This window comes from Antechinus flavipes, chromosome 1 (assembly GCF_016432865.1).
Source record: "Antechinus flavipes isolate AdamAnt ecotype Samford, QLD, Australia chromosome 1, AdamAnt_v2, whole genome shotgun sequence".
Classification (NCBI taxonomy): domain Eukaryota; kingdom Metazoa; phylum Chordata; class Mammalia; order Dasyuromorphia; family Dasyuridae; genus Antechinus; species Antechinus flavipes.
The window spans coordinates 376,522,425-376,536,219 of record NC_067398.1 but is presented as its reverse complement, the minus strand read 5'-3'; the positions used below and the strand labels follow the sequence as shown (position 1 = coordinate 376,536,219).

The 13,795-nt window shown below is 42.7% G+C and overlaps 1 protein-coding gene across 47 annotated transcripts in view; it reads right to left on the bottom strand.

Moving 5' to 3' along the window:
* Window positions 1-9,105, bottom strand: part of CELF4 (CUGBP Elav-like family member 4) — a 554,778-nt gene extending 545,673 nt beyond the window's left edge. For all 47 annotated transcript variants that reach the window (XM_051969697.1, XM_051969706.1, XM_051969716.1 and 44 more), the window contains exon 1: window positions 8,745-9,105. In XM_051969697.1, the coding sequence (XP_051825657.1) occupies window positions 8,745-9,027 (283 nt within the window). In that variant the 5' untranslated portion in view covers window positions 9,028-9,105. The remainder of the gene's footprint in view (window positions 1-8,744) is intronic.
* Between the last annotated feature and the right edge of the window lie 4,690 nt (window positions 9,106-13,795).

Below are 13,795 nucleotides of genomic sequence, written 5' to 3'. Positions count from 1 at the left end.
TGCACTGATTCATTTCTGTTCAGATTGAGAAACTCCCTCACCCAGAGGCACACCTCTAGCTCTCCCCGGCAAAGGAAGGCTGGGCTAGCTGGAAAAATCTTTTGGATGCTCAGACATAGCATATGAATAAACCAGACATGGATTAATTAGGTGTGACTGCATCATTAAATTAGAATAATGAACAAACAGCCACGTATGGCATTCAAATCTGCCTAGAACGACTCAGAGGGTCGCTTTCAAGTAAGTCACCTGTCAGTTTGTAGGTTTTTGGGCCCCCTCCTCCTTTCCTGGGAGAGTGAAGTTTCTGTGGTACCACTGTGCTAATGCTTAGGCATCCTACCCCAACTGGCGCCCGCATCCTCACAGTCACCCATACTCCACAACTGAAACAAAACAATGACTTGGTTTCATTTAGCATCACCCAAATTCATTCGGGCTGCAAGCATTTTCTGGAGTGAAATACGACATCAGTGCAGGTGTTCACAAGGCGAAAGTAAGGGAGGAAGAAGTTAAGAGGTGTGAGTAAAGGATACACTCTCTATTGATCTTGTAATATTTATGTGCACATGCAAGCACACACACACATGCATGCACACACACCTTTTGCAATTTTCACAGACTGTCTGCATCGTGTCCAGATTCCTCATTCCAGCCAGAGACTCAGCCGTGGCTAAAGCCCCAATTGTGCATTTTAAGAAATAACTGCAAAGCCAAACATCCTCTTTCCCTTTTCAAAATGCCCCCACAAACCACCCCCCAACATTCACATATTCTGTTCCATCTTTCTCCCAGAAAGTGATATCCCCAAACAAGGCCCTATCCTAACCAACAGTGTCTGTGCAGCAAGGACTGTCTGTCTTTAACAAAGAAGATGAAATAAACAGATAAGAGAGAGGAAAATGGGAAGCTCTTTCGCCTCATTGGCCGAGCTGTTGGATAGTCCTAATGCATCTGAGAGCTTTGTACTAAGAATCTGTTAAGTATCTAAAAACCTTTGATCTGTAGCCAGTCTTAACAAAGGTGATAATTAATTAAAGGAGAGTGTATTGCAATAAAGTAACATCGTGGTCAGTTTATACTCTGTCCAGAGCTGGGCCTCGGAAGTCACTGTCAATTAAAGTCCTGTTGGAGACCAGTTCATTATCAATTTTTTCCCCTGAGCTGTGATCAATATTTTTGGCTGCTCTTTCCTCACAAAGTGAGCACGATGTCTATATCTATAAGGGTGCCCATTCATTTACATCATACAGATGGCCACATATGATTTGGTTCCTGAACTACTAAGAACTGGTTTTAATCTTCAATCAGCTGGGATTGCAGGAGAGAAGCACATAATGATTGAGGAAAAAAGAAAGTGGAACAAATTTCAAGAAAAATAACAATGAAAACTCTAATAATACCCAACCCCTTTTCTTGACCCCTCCCCAGACTCTCCTCAAGTACATCTATGAAGTTTATCCTAGCCATAACTCAGACTACTCACAGTCCATTTTTCTTTTCCCCTCTTGTAGGTAGGGATCATGTCATGTGGTCTACATTAACCTCAGGCATTTAGAAAATTCTAGGTTGTCCAGTGGATGGAGTTGTAGGAAGCCCCTGTAGCTAGTCACTCCTAACTTGACAGAAACCAAATAACTCAACTTTGGAGATCTCCCAATGCTGAATTCATCCATACTTTCATTCCCTTTTTTTTGCTTCCTGCCTGTCTATGGTCTTCAATTTCTTCAATACCAGACTTAATATCAATTCTCAATCTCCACACTCAGATTTGGGGATTCATTTGTGTATTTAAATTTGGGAAACATATTTTTTTTTCAAAGGAGGAAGTTGGTGGGACCTTTTATTTTTGCCCCTCAACTCTCAACCACACATCCAATTGGAACCAAATCTTATAAGCTGGCCTCAGGGTGGGGGTGTGTGTTAGGAATCCCAGAGAAGAGACATTTTAAGAAGCCTTGTGCAAAGAGGGTTTACCTCCAATGCCGCAGAGATGCTGACTGGCAGACTGCTGGGTTCCTGCCACACCCTGACTGGGTTTGGAGAAAAACACTGATTACTTCTAGGAGAGTCGTCTTGATTGAATTAGCAAAGTCCTTGGTATATGGAAAATGTTAATTTTCAGAAGATAAAGAATGCAATGGGGTATTTACAGGGATGTAGTGTCAACAGAGGGGTGTAGGATGCAGAAGGGGTAGGATTGACTCTGCAGAGAGACTCCTCTGCGGCTGCTCAGTCCAGAAGGTCACTTCTAAAACGCAATCAATGGAGTTGAGGGGTAATAAAGAGAATAAAGATCTGGAGAAAGGTCACAGGGAATGGGAGATGCAAATGGATAACCTCAGAAAGCCTTCCCCTCATTCAGGATGGGGGGAAGTAAGTAGAGAAACCCCCCAAACCTTGGGTCAATACTCACGGACCAAAGGGATGAGTTGGTGCATTGTGGTAAGTTACATCTCTAGTAGTATTTTTCTCCAGACTTTCCTAATTACCTACACTTCTCCCCACTTTGTGCCTTGTCTCCCCTCAAAAAAGAATACTATAACTTTTAAGAGGAAATTTCATTTGATGCTAACTTTGACACCTTAATTTACCATACAAACCACTCAAAGATCTACACACAGACACACAAAATCATACACACATTATCCCCAACTTTAGCAACTCCTCACTACTTTCCCCCTTACCAGCTCTCAAACACCTTTCTCTTCCTCACCTTCATCTCAAATAATTTACTCTTTGAACTAAACATAGATGCTACTCTAGTTCCCCTTTCTTTGTCCCAATGGATGCTCTCAATTTTCAGTGCCCAGTTGGTGTTTTGGTAATTTAACTTTCATTGCCCCATTTTCATTCACCCTGTATCCTAGTCCTTCCACTCACCATTATCTTTCTCATAATCCTGCTTTATTACTACATCTTAGGGAACTGTATGGCTAGTCCCTCACAGAGACTAAAGGTTTCAATGGTTTCTTAAAGATTATCCTGTCTTAAATGAGACAGCTATTTTTTATGAATAGGGAGGTGGCGTTTCAGATGTCTATCTGAATACTCAGGTCTCTCTCTGTCTCTATCTATGGGTATTTCTCTCTCTCTCTCTCTCTCTCTCTCTCTCTCTCTCTCTCTCTCTCACACACACACACACACACACACACACACACACACACACACACAGAGGACCAATCATTTACAACACACCAAAGGGAGAGGGATATGGAGGGAAAATTAAACCAAAAAAAAATTGAGATGATTAACCATCCTGGAATTACATTCTTCTGAAAATCCTTAACAATTAAAGAACCCACACAGGAAGGACAATATCTTCAGATTAATGGTGTTTTCTGATATTTGTTGTAAAGAAATGAATAAGCTGAAGAAGACACCTTTTGATTATGAGTTATGAACATCTGAACAATTTGAGAAGGTGATGGAGATAATGAAAGAACCTCAAAGATAACTCTTTAACCCAATCTAGAATCCATTTTCAGATTATGGAGGACATAGTAAAAATCTTGTGGCAGGGTTTCTATGTAACACAGTTCAGAACTAGTTGGTGGATGTGCCCAGGTCACATGTATAAATGCCAAAGCACATACACATATGTATGCACATGTTCTTATCTTTGTGGACACCAGCTCTGAAAAATGTATGTAGAAAAGAGAAGCAAACACGTAGGAAACCAACCTCTTTCCCTCTTTGATACTGAAGGGAATATTTATTAGCATTTACCATATACAATTTCTAATTTGAGAACATTTTATTGTTAAAATTGCAATTTTATGTTTTCACTGAAAGTTACTTTATGTCATTTTTGTTTGCTTATTTTCTTGTCTCATTACCTTATTCTTCCTACCTGTTTCTTGCAAAGTAAGTCAGTTATTTCAATGAAATGGGTGTGTTTTTACGTAGCTACTTCACAGTACTATTTTCCTTGCTACTATAGGTTTTTCATTTTTAAAAAGATTTTTAAAAACATTCATCCGAATTGGTCATGGGTTTATATCCAGGCTCTGCTGTCATTTTACATTCTGGAATGCTGAAATTTGATGGGGATTTGCTTGAGCTTTAATTCATGAATACACAGGGAAAAAAAAGTCTTCTCAGTTAGGCTAGAATGAATGGAAGCCTGATGTTCTGGTAGATCACACCCCTTGAATGCAGAAATGATATTATGAAGAAGCACAGAACCCACAGAAATTTAAATCTAACCAAATTTCTTCTTCCCCCTTTTAGAGAATTTTTGGGCTTTCCTCAATTTACTTTTAATTGAAATGCATTCTGTTTGTCATATAAAGGCTTAAGTTGGAGAAGAAGAATTGGTGAGTATATTTAAAAACTGAATAAACTGTGAAGTAATTTCCAAAGGATGCTTCCACCCCAACTTCTTTTTATATGAAATGTGAAATTCTCAGAGGATTGCATATTTTATAGATTAGTGGTTCCTGCTGATGAATATCCAAAGGCCACCGTGCAGTGCCTTCTCTTTCTTACAGCTGGAAAAATCTCCATGCAGGGTGGATACCCAGGCGCAGATCTGTTCTGACTGGATAACTAGAAGTACTGTTAGGTGGACCTGGCTGTTTAGATTAAAATGCATTACAGGCCCTGTGAACAAGCACGCATCAGTAGTAAAGGCTGTTTAAACCTTCGGGGACAGCCCTATATTTAGATTACATTAATTCATAAATATTATACTAAATACCACTTAAATTGGACTTAAATGACTTCAAAGATAATGCATTATAATATGGCTGTCCAGAGAGCACTAGTCTTTATGTCTCCCAGTAACTCAGTCTTCTCAAGCTCCTACCCTGCTAGACAAGACCAAAGTTATGAATGGATTGCTAAATTGTTCTTGTGTGATTTGATAACTCTGCATATGTGTGTGCCATGTGTGTTTTTATATGGTTCCCACTTCTGTTCTCTGTATTCAGACCCCAGGAAAGAAAACAATGAAGATGAAATAAATAAAAGACAAAAATGAGATAGAAACAGAAGGAAGAGAAAAAAGAAATCTCTTCATAGAAAAAGAAATCTCTGTAAACTGGCTTTATCTTACTCATAATGCAAACATAGGTGATCTAGGTCCTTTTTAATCAATAGTACAAATCTTTCCTCTGGTGACCAGGGGAAAAAATCTTTCCCAAAGTGTTTCTGTTGGGGTAGGAGACGGGAAAGGATGGAATGGAGAAGAGGGTATCTTTCGCATCTGAGAGTTTTCACTATCTGGGTGTTTTGCTATTTTCTGCCCATTCTGATCCCCTTCTTTTATTTTCAATTAGTGTCCCATTACCAGAATGAGACTACATCTTTAAAAACTCTCTTGCCACAATACCATCAATGTCTCCCCCCGAAGAGTAGTTCTCCTCTCCTCTGACAGAACTGTATTTTTTTTCCTTTGGACCTTTGAATACTCCTTTTACAGTATCACAACCTCCCAATTTGACTTAAGCTAATTCTCTTTTAAGGTTTCGCTCCACCCGACAGACATTCCATTAACTCTTGGGGTTACTTCTCTTACTCAGCTACAGGGAAATGGAAGGTAGTGGTTTAAGGTAACTTGATCAGGCAATGGATTTATTTATTGGCTTGTTAATTTGGTTATTTATTATCAATTAGTTAATACACACATTAGCTAGTAGCTTTTTAGGCCATCTCTCACCATATCTCTCAGTTTTATCCCAACTAGGTTCATTAGAAGTTGGAAATTCAAGAAGGAGTGAGCAAGATACACGAGCAAGCTTTCATCCCTGATTTAACAAAAGGCACCATTTTCATATTTTGCCTCATGTTGTCGATTTAAAGATGGGGGGGGGTGTGTGGAAACTAGAAGCTCAACACAATCTTCATTCTCCAAAGTCCCATCATGCTTTTTGACTTAACGGTAATTAATCACCAATGGCAAGAGAGATTTTTTTTTTTCCGGTAGCCAGAGGCTTATTTTTATCAGGATTAGCTAATAAATCAGGCAGCATCACAGAAGGAGGAGTTCAAACTCTTCTCGGACTGAATAAAACAGACCTCGGAAAGTGTATCATTTATTTAGCTCTCCCGAAGCTCCAAGCGCTGTCAGTGACATTCATAGCCGAGACTCGCTCTATAAAAAACGAGGGGAATGGGATATGCAGAAGTTTCATAGGGGAGAAAATGATGCCCGGATTTGGAGGGTAAGCTGCTGCAGTAAGGAGGGCCAAGTGAATACACCCTGGGCCACCAACTGGTTTACCTGTTATTGTCAGTAGAGATAATTTGGGGGTCAAAACATTCATAAAATGGGATTTTGTCTATCCCAAACAGCTTGGCTAAGTCTATATAAATCCATACCATAGTATTATTTCCCTTTATGATGGTGATCATCTTATTTATATGTGTACATGAGAAAAAAATGTAAAATAAAAAAGATCATCCAACATACATTGATTGTATTTACAACTTCATATCAAGAAATTTGAAGATAAATCAAGGTAAATTACAAAAGTTTGCACAGATTAGAAATGAATAAATATGTGGCCTTTTCTTGCTCCAAATCCAATAGAAAATCTGCCTCTTAGAATCTGTCCTTTTCCTCCAGTGGGTTCTAAATATTTTTGTGTGTAAACTTTGAAAGCTTCCATCACTGCACATGCTGTCCATTTTGATGGAGAAAGAGCCTTTTTTACTATGATTTTTAAAAATGGAATAATCAAAATAACACACTAGCATTGTTATGCTTCTAGGAAGCTTGATTAAAAGGAGAAAAAGCTACAAGGCTACAGTTAACCCCAGGAATCTGGAGTGGGTGGGGGAAGGAAGGAAACAAATAGTATTTAGGAGACTATCTTTCCTCACTCCATCTTGCCAATCTTTCTTCTGAACAAATATTTTCTCCAAACTGAATAAGGGTGGTAATCTTCCCCTCCTACAATCCTTACAACCCCCCTCACCCACCCAAACTGGTATATTTCCATTCTTCTCTGTTTTTGTGCCACTCAACATGCCATTAACTTTAAGATTTACTACTCAGCAGGCAAGCTGGAATACGTTAAAGCCAATAAAACTGCTCTCTGGGACTCCAACTACAAGTTTGGCTGTAGAGGTCTGCTTGATATTGGGAATGGGGGTAGGGTAAAGAAGTACAGAGAAAAGATAATGATAAAAAACAAAAACAAAAACAAAAACAATCTTGTTTAGGAAAAACTGACATCCCCACCCCCAGCACCCAATGTGCTAGAAGATCAACCCTTTCAGTAGTCAGCATGTAGCAAGGGAGCAGGCTTCTCAGCTGGACTGTGTGTGTGTGTGTGTGTGTGTGTGTGTGTTTTCCTTTGAAATCACCAGCCCTGACACAGTAGTTTTGGAACCTCTCCATAGTTATGTTTATTAAAAATTGGTTTTACATGTACATTATCTACAACTTACTCAGCCTGGTGCTACTTCCCTGCCTCAACAATCAATCTCTCTCTGAGAGCATTTAACTTGCCCACACCTCTCAGCCTCCTATTAATCCCAGCTGCACATCCTATACATTACTGTTAGGGAGCGAAGCGTTGGGCTAATTTCGTCACCCACTAGCCACCCACACACGGTCTACAACTGAGCACGTTTGGGGCTCTGCCTTAATGAGAATAAAAAGAAAAAAAAAGGATGCTGCAGACAATTCCCATTGCCCTTTCCTATAAAAAGTTACTAGATTTTATTTAATCCTCTTTCTTTCTCTTCCCTGATAGTAACAACAGCTAGAACTTACAGCTGCTTCAAAGGATAGGGGGAAAATATACTATGAAGCTTCTTGAATGATAGGCTTATCTGTGTCCATCCTTTGAAAAAAATATATTATCACCAAATATATTTTCCAAAACCCAGGTCTCCCTAGCAAGTGACTGGCATTGCTTTCTGGATCTCCCTTCCCCATCTCTGTTTCTCTGTCTCTGTCTGTCTGTCTCTGACTCAGTCTCTGACTGACACTCTCTCTCTCTCTCTCTCTCCTCTCTCTCTCTCTCTCTCTCTCTCTCTTTCTCTCTCTCTCTCTCTCTCGATGTGTTTTCCCTTCTTGATTCTTCCTTCCATGTATTGTCACTTATGCCTTCAAACATCTAACTCAACCCTTCTCTCCCCCTCCCCCCAATTCACCTCCCTTTGCCAGGTCACTCAAGCATGAAGCTTAAATGTACAGGGGAGTTTACTGTTAAAATGATATATAGAAAAAAATAACCTAAAGGATTAAAAACCCCACCCCCACCCCAAAACCCCATTTAGGCGGCTGTAATGATATTACTATGGCCCCAAAAAGATGAGGAAGAGAGAAAAAAAAAAAATCTTAGTATTTTCAGCACCACATCTGTGGACAGCACCCGATCTTGAATCCCCAGACCGCTCAACGCTGCTACTCTCTCTATTCTGCCTAACCATTTCCAATCACCATACCCTCAAGTGGCTCTGTACCCCAACCAAAATCAGACCCCCCTCTCATTTCTTTTTGCTCTCCCTCTCTTTTCCTGCCTTCCCAGGGGAATATCCTATCCCCCCCCCATTCTTCTCTTTGCCATCTGTCTAATCTTTTCCCTTCCCCCTAAAACCAACCTCTCCCCCTACCAAACATCCCCCTAACACCCCCACACCCTTCCCGTTCCTCCTCCTCTTTTTTCCTCCCCCAGGATAGCTTTTCCTCTTCTCTCTCTCTTCTCTCTCTCTCTCTCTCTCTCTCTCTCTCTCTCTCTCTCTCTCCCCCTCTTTCCATAGCAAAGTTAAGAAGGAAATCGTCCACTAACCTTTGTGCATGCCAGTGAACCTGTCCTTCAGAACCGTCAGCTCGTAGATCTTGCCAAACTCCTCGAAGAGGGGCTTGAGGTCTTTCTCGTCCAGGTTTCGGGGGATCTGCCCAATGAACAGCTTGATGGCATCATGGTCCTTCATGGGAATGGTAGACGGGTTCCCCGGGCTATGGTTTAATCCGTTCATGTGCCCGTTACTGCCCGGGCTGCCGTGACTGTTGTTACTGAGGCTCGTATTGTCAGCCTGTCCGTTTGCTAACGTAGCCATCTTTATATACATAGAGAAAATCTTCTTTCCTTTTATTCTTTCTCGCTCTCTCACTCTCTCACTCCCTCTCTCTCTCTCTCTCTCTCTCTCTCTCTCTCTCTCTCTCTCGCCCTCTCTCTAGCTTTCACACACGCACACACATACACACACACACACACACACACTCTCCCTACACCTCTTCTCTCTCTCTCTCTCTCTCTCTCTCTCTCTCTCTCTCTCTCTCTCTCTCTCTCTCTTTTCTCTCTTCTCTCTTCTTTCTCTCTCTCCTCTCTCTCTCCTCTTTCCTCCCTCTCTCTCTTTTCTCTCTTCTCTCCCTAGGTCTGATCTGATTTTTTTTTTACATTGAACAGACAGGATCTCTGTCCTTTCCGTTTAAACAGGCTGGACCAGTTCAAGTTCCCAGCCAGACTAGGGGGTGGGGGCGGCGTGTGTGTGTTGGGGGGAGGCGGGGGGAGACAGGCTTGGGAGGGGGGAGGAGAGGGGAGGGCTCAAGGGAGACTGAGACGGGTGGGGAGGGGAGGGCGTGGGGGCTGGCTTTCGTTGGCTGTTCACCCCCACCCCCCACCTCCCCCCGTCTGCCAGACCCGGAGAGACACGGTGGTACCTTCCAAGACAGCCCCAGGCTATAAATAGCGCCAGGCGCATGGCTCTTCGGGAGGCGCTGAGATTCGGGGGCCAAGTGAGCGAAGGGGAGCGAGTGCATTTTAGGAACGGGGCTGGCTGCCTTTCGTATTTGTATTTTTTGTTTGTTTGTTTGTTTTTCAGTGATGGTGGTGGTGGTGGTGGTGGTGATGGTGGTGGTGGTGGACTGCGGTAATAGGTATAGGCGCAACAAATTTTGGGGGTATAAAAACATTATTATTATTATTTAATTTGAGTGCGCGTGTGTGCATGTGTGAGTGTATGTCTGTGGCATGGGCCATCCCCGGCCGAGGTGCATTTTATTAGAGAGAGAGAGAGAGAGAGAGAGAGAGAGAGAGAGAGAGAGAGAGAGAGAGAGAGAGAGAGAGAGAGAGAGAGAGAGAGAATTGAGAAGAGGAGAGAGAGAGGAGAAAAAAGAAGGAAAAGGAAGGGAAGGGATGGTGGGGCGGGGCGGCGGCAACGGTGGAGGTAGAATGGGCGGTTTTCTCCCTTGGCCCTGACTTATTTATTTATTTCGAATATAAAAAGGCAGCTGGGTTGTAAGGGGATCAGGGGCTGATTAAACAAATCTATAGAGAAAGTGCTACATATATATAGATCGTTTATAGATAAGAGCTTTCTCTCTCTCTCTCTCTCTTTCTCTCCTCCTTGCATCCCAAAGAGCAGCCACAACCCTCCCCCCGCTTTATCTCACGCCATCGGTGTAGGTTCCAGAGGGAAAGGGAGAGGCACAGCTCCGTTGGGGGTGGTGATGTTGGTGTGTGTGTGTGTGTGTGTGTGTGTGTGTGTGTGTGTGTGTGTGTGTGTGTGTACAGGATGGGAGACAGGTTTGAGGTTTCGGGTTCCCTCCCTCTTTCATCCTCAGGTCGGATAGGGCTATATGTGTAAGTCTTCCACCCTGAGTACGATCCCCTTCTAGGGCGTTGATCTACTACAGCAGAGGGGTCAGAAGCACTCTAGGGCCGGGCTGGGCTCACTAGGCGGAGAGGAGAGGGGTGGTGGTGGGACAGACGGACGAATGGAGGCAATGGATAGATGGATGGGCTTCACTGGGCTCCTCTTGCCATTTACATCGGGAACGGGGGGAGGCGCGTCGCCCGGGGGTGGGAAAGGCGGGAGCTGGGGAAGGAGACTTTATCTGGGTCTCTTTTGCTTTCCTGGCTCGAATTGAAATTTTCTTTTTAAATCCTCTACCAAATAAATATATAAGTGAATGAATAAATTAACCTGGAAAGCAAGCCCTGCTGCTGCCGATTCCGGCGCGATGAGGCACAGAGCGACTACTGCTCTGCTGGCGAGAGTCGTCAACCCCCGCCCCCTCTCATCCCCCAGATGTGCGTTTGGCATCTAGAGGCAGAAGAGGTGGGGGCTCCGCTGGAGGGGACAGCAAAGGAGTGTGGAGAGAGGAGTTTGTGTGTGTGTGTGTGTGTGTGTGTGTGTGTGTGTGTGCGCGCGCGCGCGCGCACGCTTGTAAAGGGGGATGATAAAAATTGGGGGCGTCCATCTCTCCATGAGGGGACTATGGATCAGCCAGGGGAGGGCGTGAGTTGCCAGAGCAAGAGTCCAAGTCTTTCCTTCTCTATGGGCAGATTATATTGCTGGTCTTGGGGCAGGCGCGGATTTTAATAGAATCCCCCCTTCCCCCATCCCACAACTGTGTTTTTACCACCCTTCTCTCTATGATCCCTCTACATTTGTCACCCCACCCAACAAAATAAATAGAATTAAAAAGAAATCACCTACCCCGCAGCCCTTCAGCTGATGGAGCGGGAGCTGTCCGCCGCTGGTTTCTCGCTGCTTTCCCTCTTTTCTCTTCCCTTTGCTTCTTAGAAAAGGACTGTTGAATTTATTGTGTATTTTCAAAATTAAATAGCATCCTCTCACACATAAAATTCAGGCGAACCCTCTTTAATAAACCCACACCCGAGTTCCTAGGGGTCACCTCAGTTCCTGCCTTGCAACAGCTGAGGTTAGGAAGCTTTAAGTTAGTCTTGGAATCCCAGAATGGTCGGTTTTGCTGCCCCAATCCTGGCGGGGCAATGAGATATAAAGTAATGTAGTGAAAAATGCCGAGTTCTAATCATTCCATTTTCAAATCCTCAACGTTTGTTTACCTAGTATACAATCGGAGCTGAAAAACATAGCCCTTCACAGTCTATACACATACATATACAATTATTCACCATAGCGTATATACGATAGCATCGTACTATTGTAATACAGTATATACTAGAGATGAAAAAATAATACAACTAGAAAGGTTTTTTGTGACTGTGTGAACGCGAATGAGTGAGAGTATAATGTAGGTAGAGCAATAGGGGGTGTTTGTTCATCACCTGTGTGTGTGTATTTGTGTAGACAGTATATGTACTGTATGTGTTTGTACAGTATGTGTGTATTATTGTGTTTATATCGTGTCCAAATCTGTAGATAGAGTGTATTTGTAGAGTATATCTATGTATGTATAGAGAGATACGTATTTAGCAAATCCTTGTGTGTGCACGTATTCATACACATATCTATGCCTGCCTAGGTTCTCCAGGATAGGTCAGCAGAGGTTGACAAGTTTGCCTGGAATTTCTCCTCAAATAAGTACTAAGGCAACTTAGCTCCCCCCGGAATCTCACACCCAAATGGAATATATTTTCTGCCATAACAACAGAGTTTAGAAGCGTAATGCATTCTTCACGCCGCGTTCGCTCACTTGCTCTCTCTTGCCGCCCCCCTCCCCCTTTCCTCCGGCTCAGCGATGACAATGGAGGGAATCAGAAGAAGGTGAGGACGGTGGAAAGGGGAAGGGGGAGATCAAGTGTCTCCCCCACCCTCCATTCTCTTTCACCACCGTCCTATCCACCCTTAGCCCTGTGTGAATTATTAACAGATGTTTAATAATTCATATTATTATTAATAATAATAGCCAATACATAAATAACAGCCATGGGGGGGGGGGGAGAGATTGGTGGCGCCTTGGTATGGCCAATGGAAAAAAAAAAGGAAATTCACTCTTTCAGAAGCTCAGCAAAAATTCCGTTTATATAGAGTATCACTAGCTTCCTAACCCGTTTTTTACGGCTAACTCCCTAGCGCTTTGACCCAAACCCTGCAAAGAAATCCTTTTTTCCTAGAAGAGAAAAGCCTCGATGAGTTCACATTTCATCGTCCCCCTTTCCCCCATCATACAGGGAAGCTGCATTTTGGATGCTAGAGATTGCTGACCCTCAGTAGGGACTACAATGCTTCCCTTCCTTAGCAAACTACAAAGAGTCCTCTCTGAAGAAGGGAAAAAAGATCAAGGAGAAGCTCGGCCTCCCAGCGTGCACTGGCTGGCCCGCCCAGATAGAGGCAGCACCTGATACAAGAGCACAGGGCCACTTCAGTTCCCTTTAAAACTGAGTAACCCGGTGAAAGAGCCGCTCTGGTGAAAACATTGATCTGTTAAAAGCGCAGAACTTGATCCCTTAGCCTTATGTACTTTTCGGCAACAGCAAACTGTTGTGCCTATAATAAGGCAAGGAGATGTCCCAAATGAATGTCAATTAAAGGAATAGAACTGAAGAGAGAATCATTTTATTATTTGCCCAGTGTCCCTTTAAAGGATCCCTAGTATTCTGATGAAACTTGGACTTAGGAAAAACAACAACACTGTTCATCAAATAAAAATAAGGCATAGATGTAATAGAGTATTAGCTTGTTCTCTCATTTAAACAGAATTAAAACATTTTCTTCCAGTGAGATTTTATTTTACAATAGAGAACGAATAATGGAAAGAAGCTTCGAATTGGATGCCTGCTTCTTTTGGGAGTCCAGGTGTTTGATTATAGTGCCAATTCCGCTTTAGTCCTGTTATGATGGTCCAGCTATTTTGGGTCTTATCAGTCAGTTACAGGGTCAGTTATGTTCTTAACTTTCTCCATCTGTTTTCTAACTAAATAAGAGGACTTCAAAACACATAGAATTAAAGGATCACAAATTTTGATATACAAAAGTTTTCCGACACCAGCTAATCCAGCACATTCATAGATTTAGATATGGAAGAAATGTCAAAAGTCATCGTCTCACCCTCTCATTTTGCTAATGAGAAAACAAGATCTAGATAGGGGTTGCAAGATAACAAATGGTAGAATAGAGATTCCAAGTC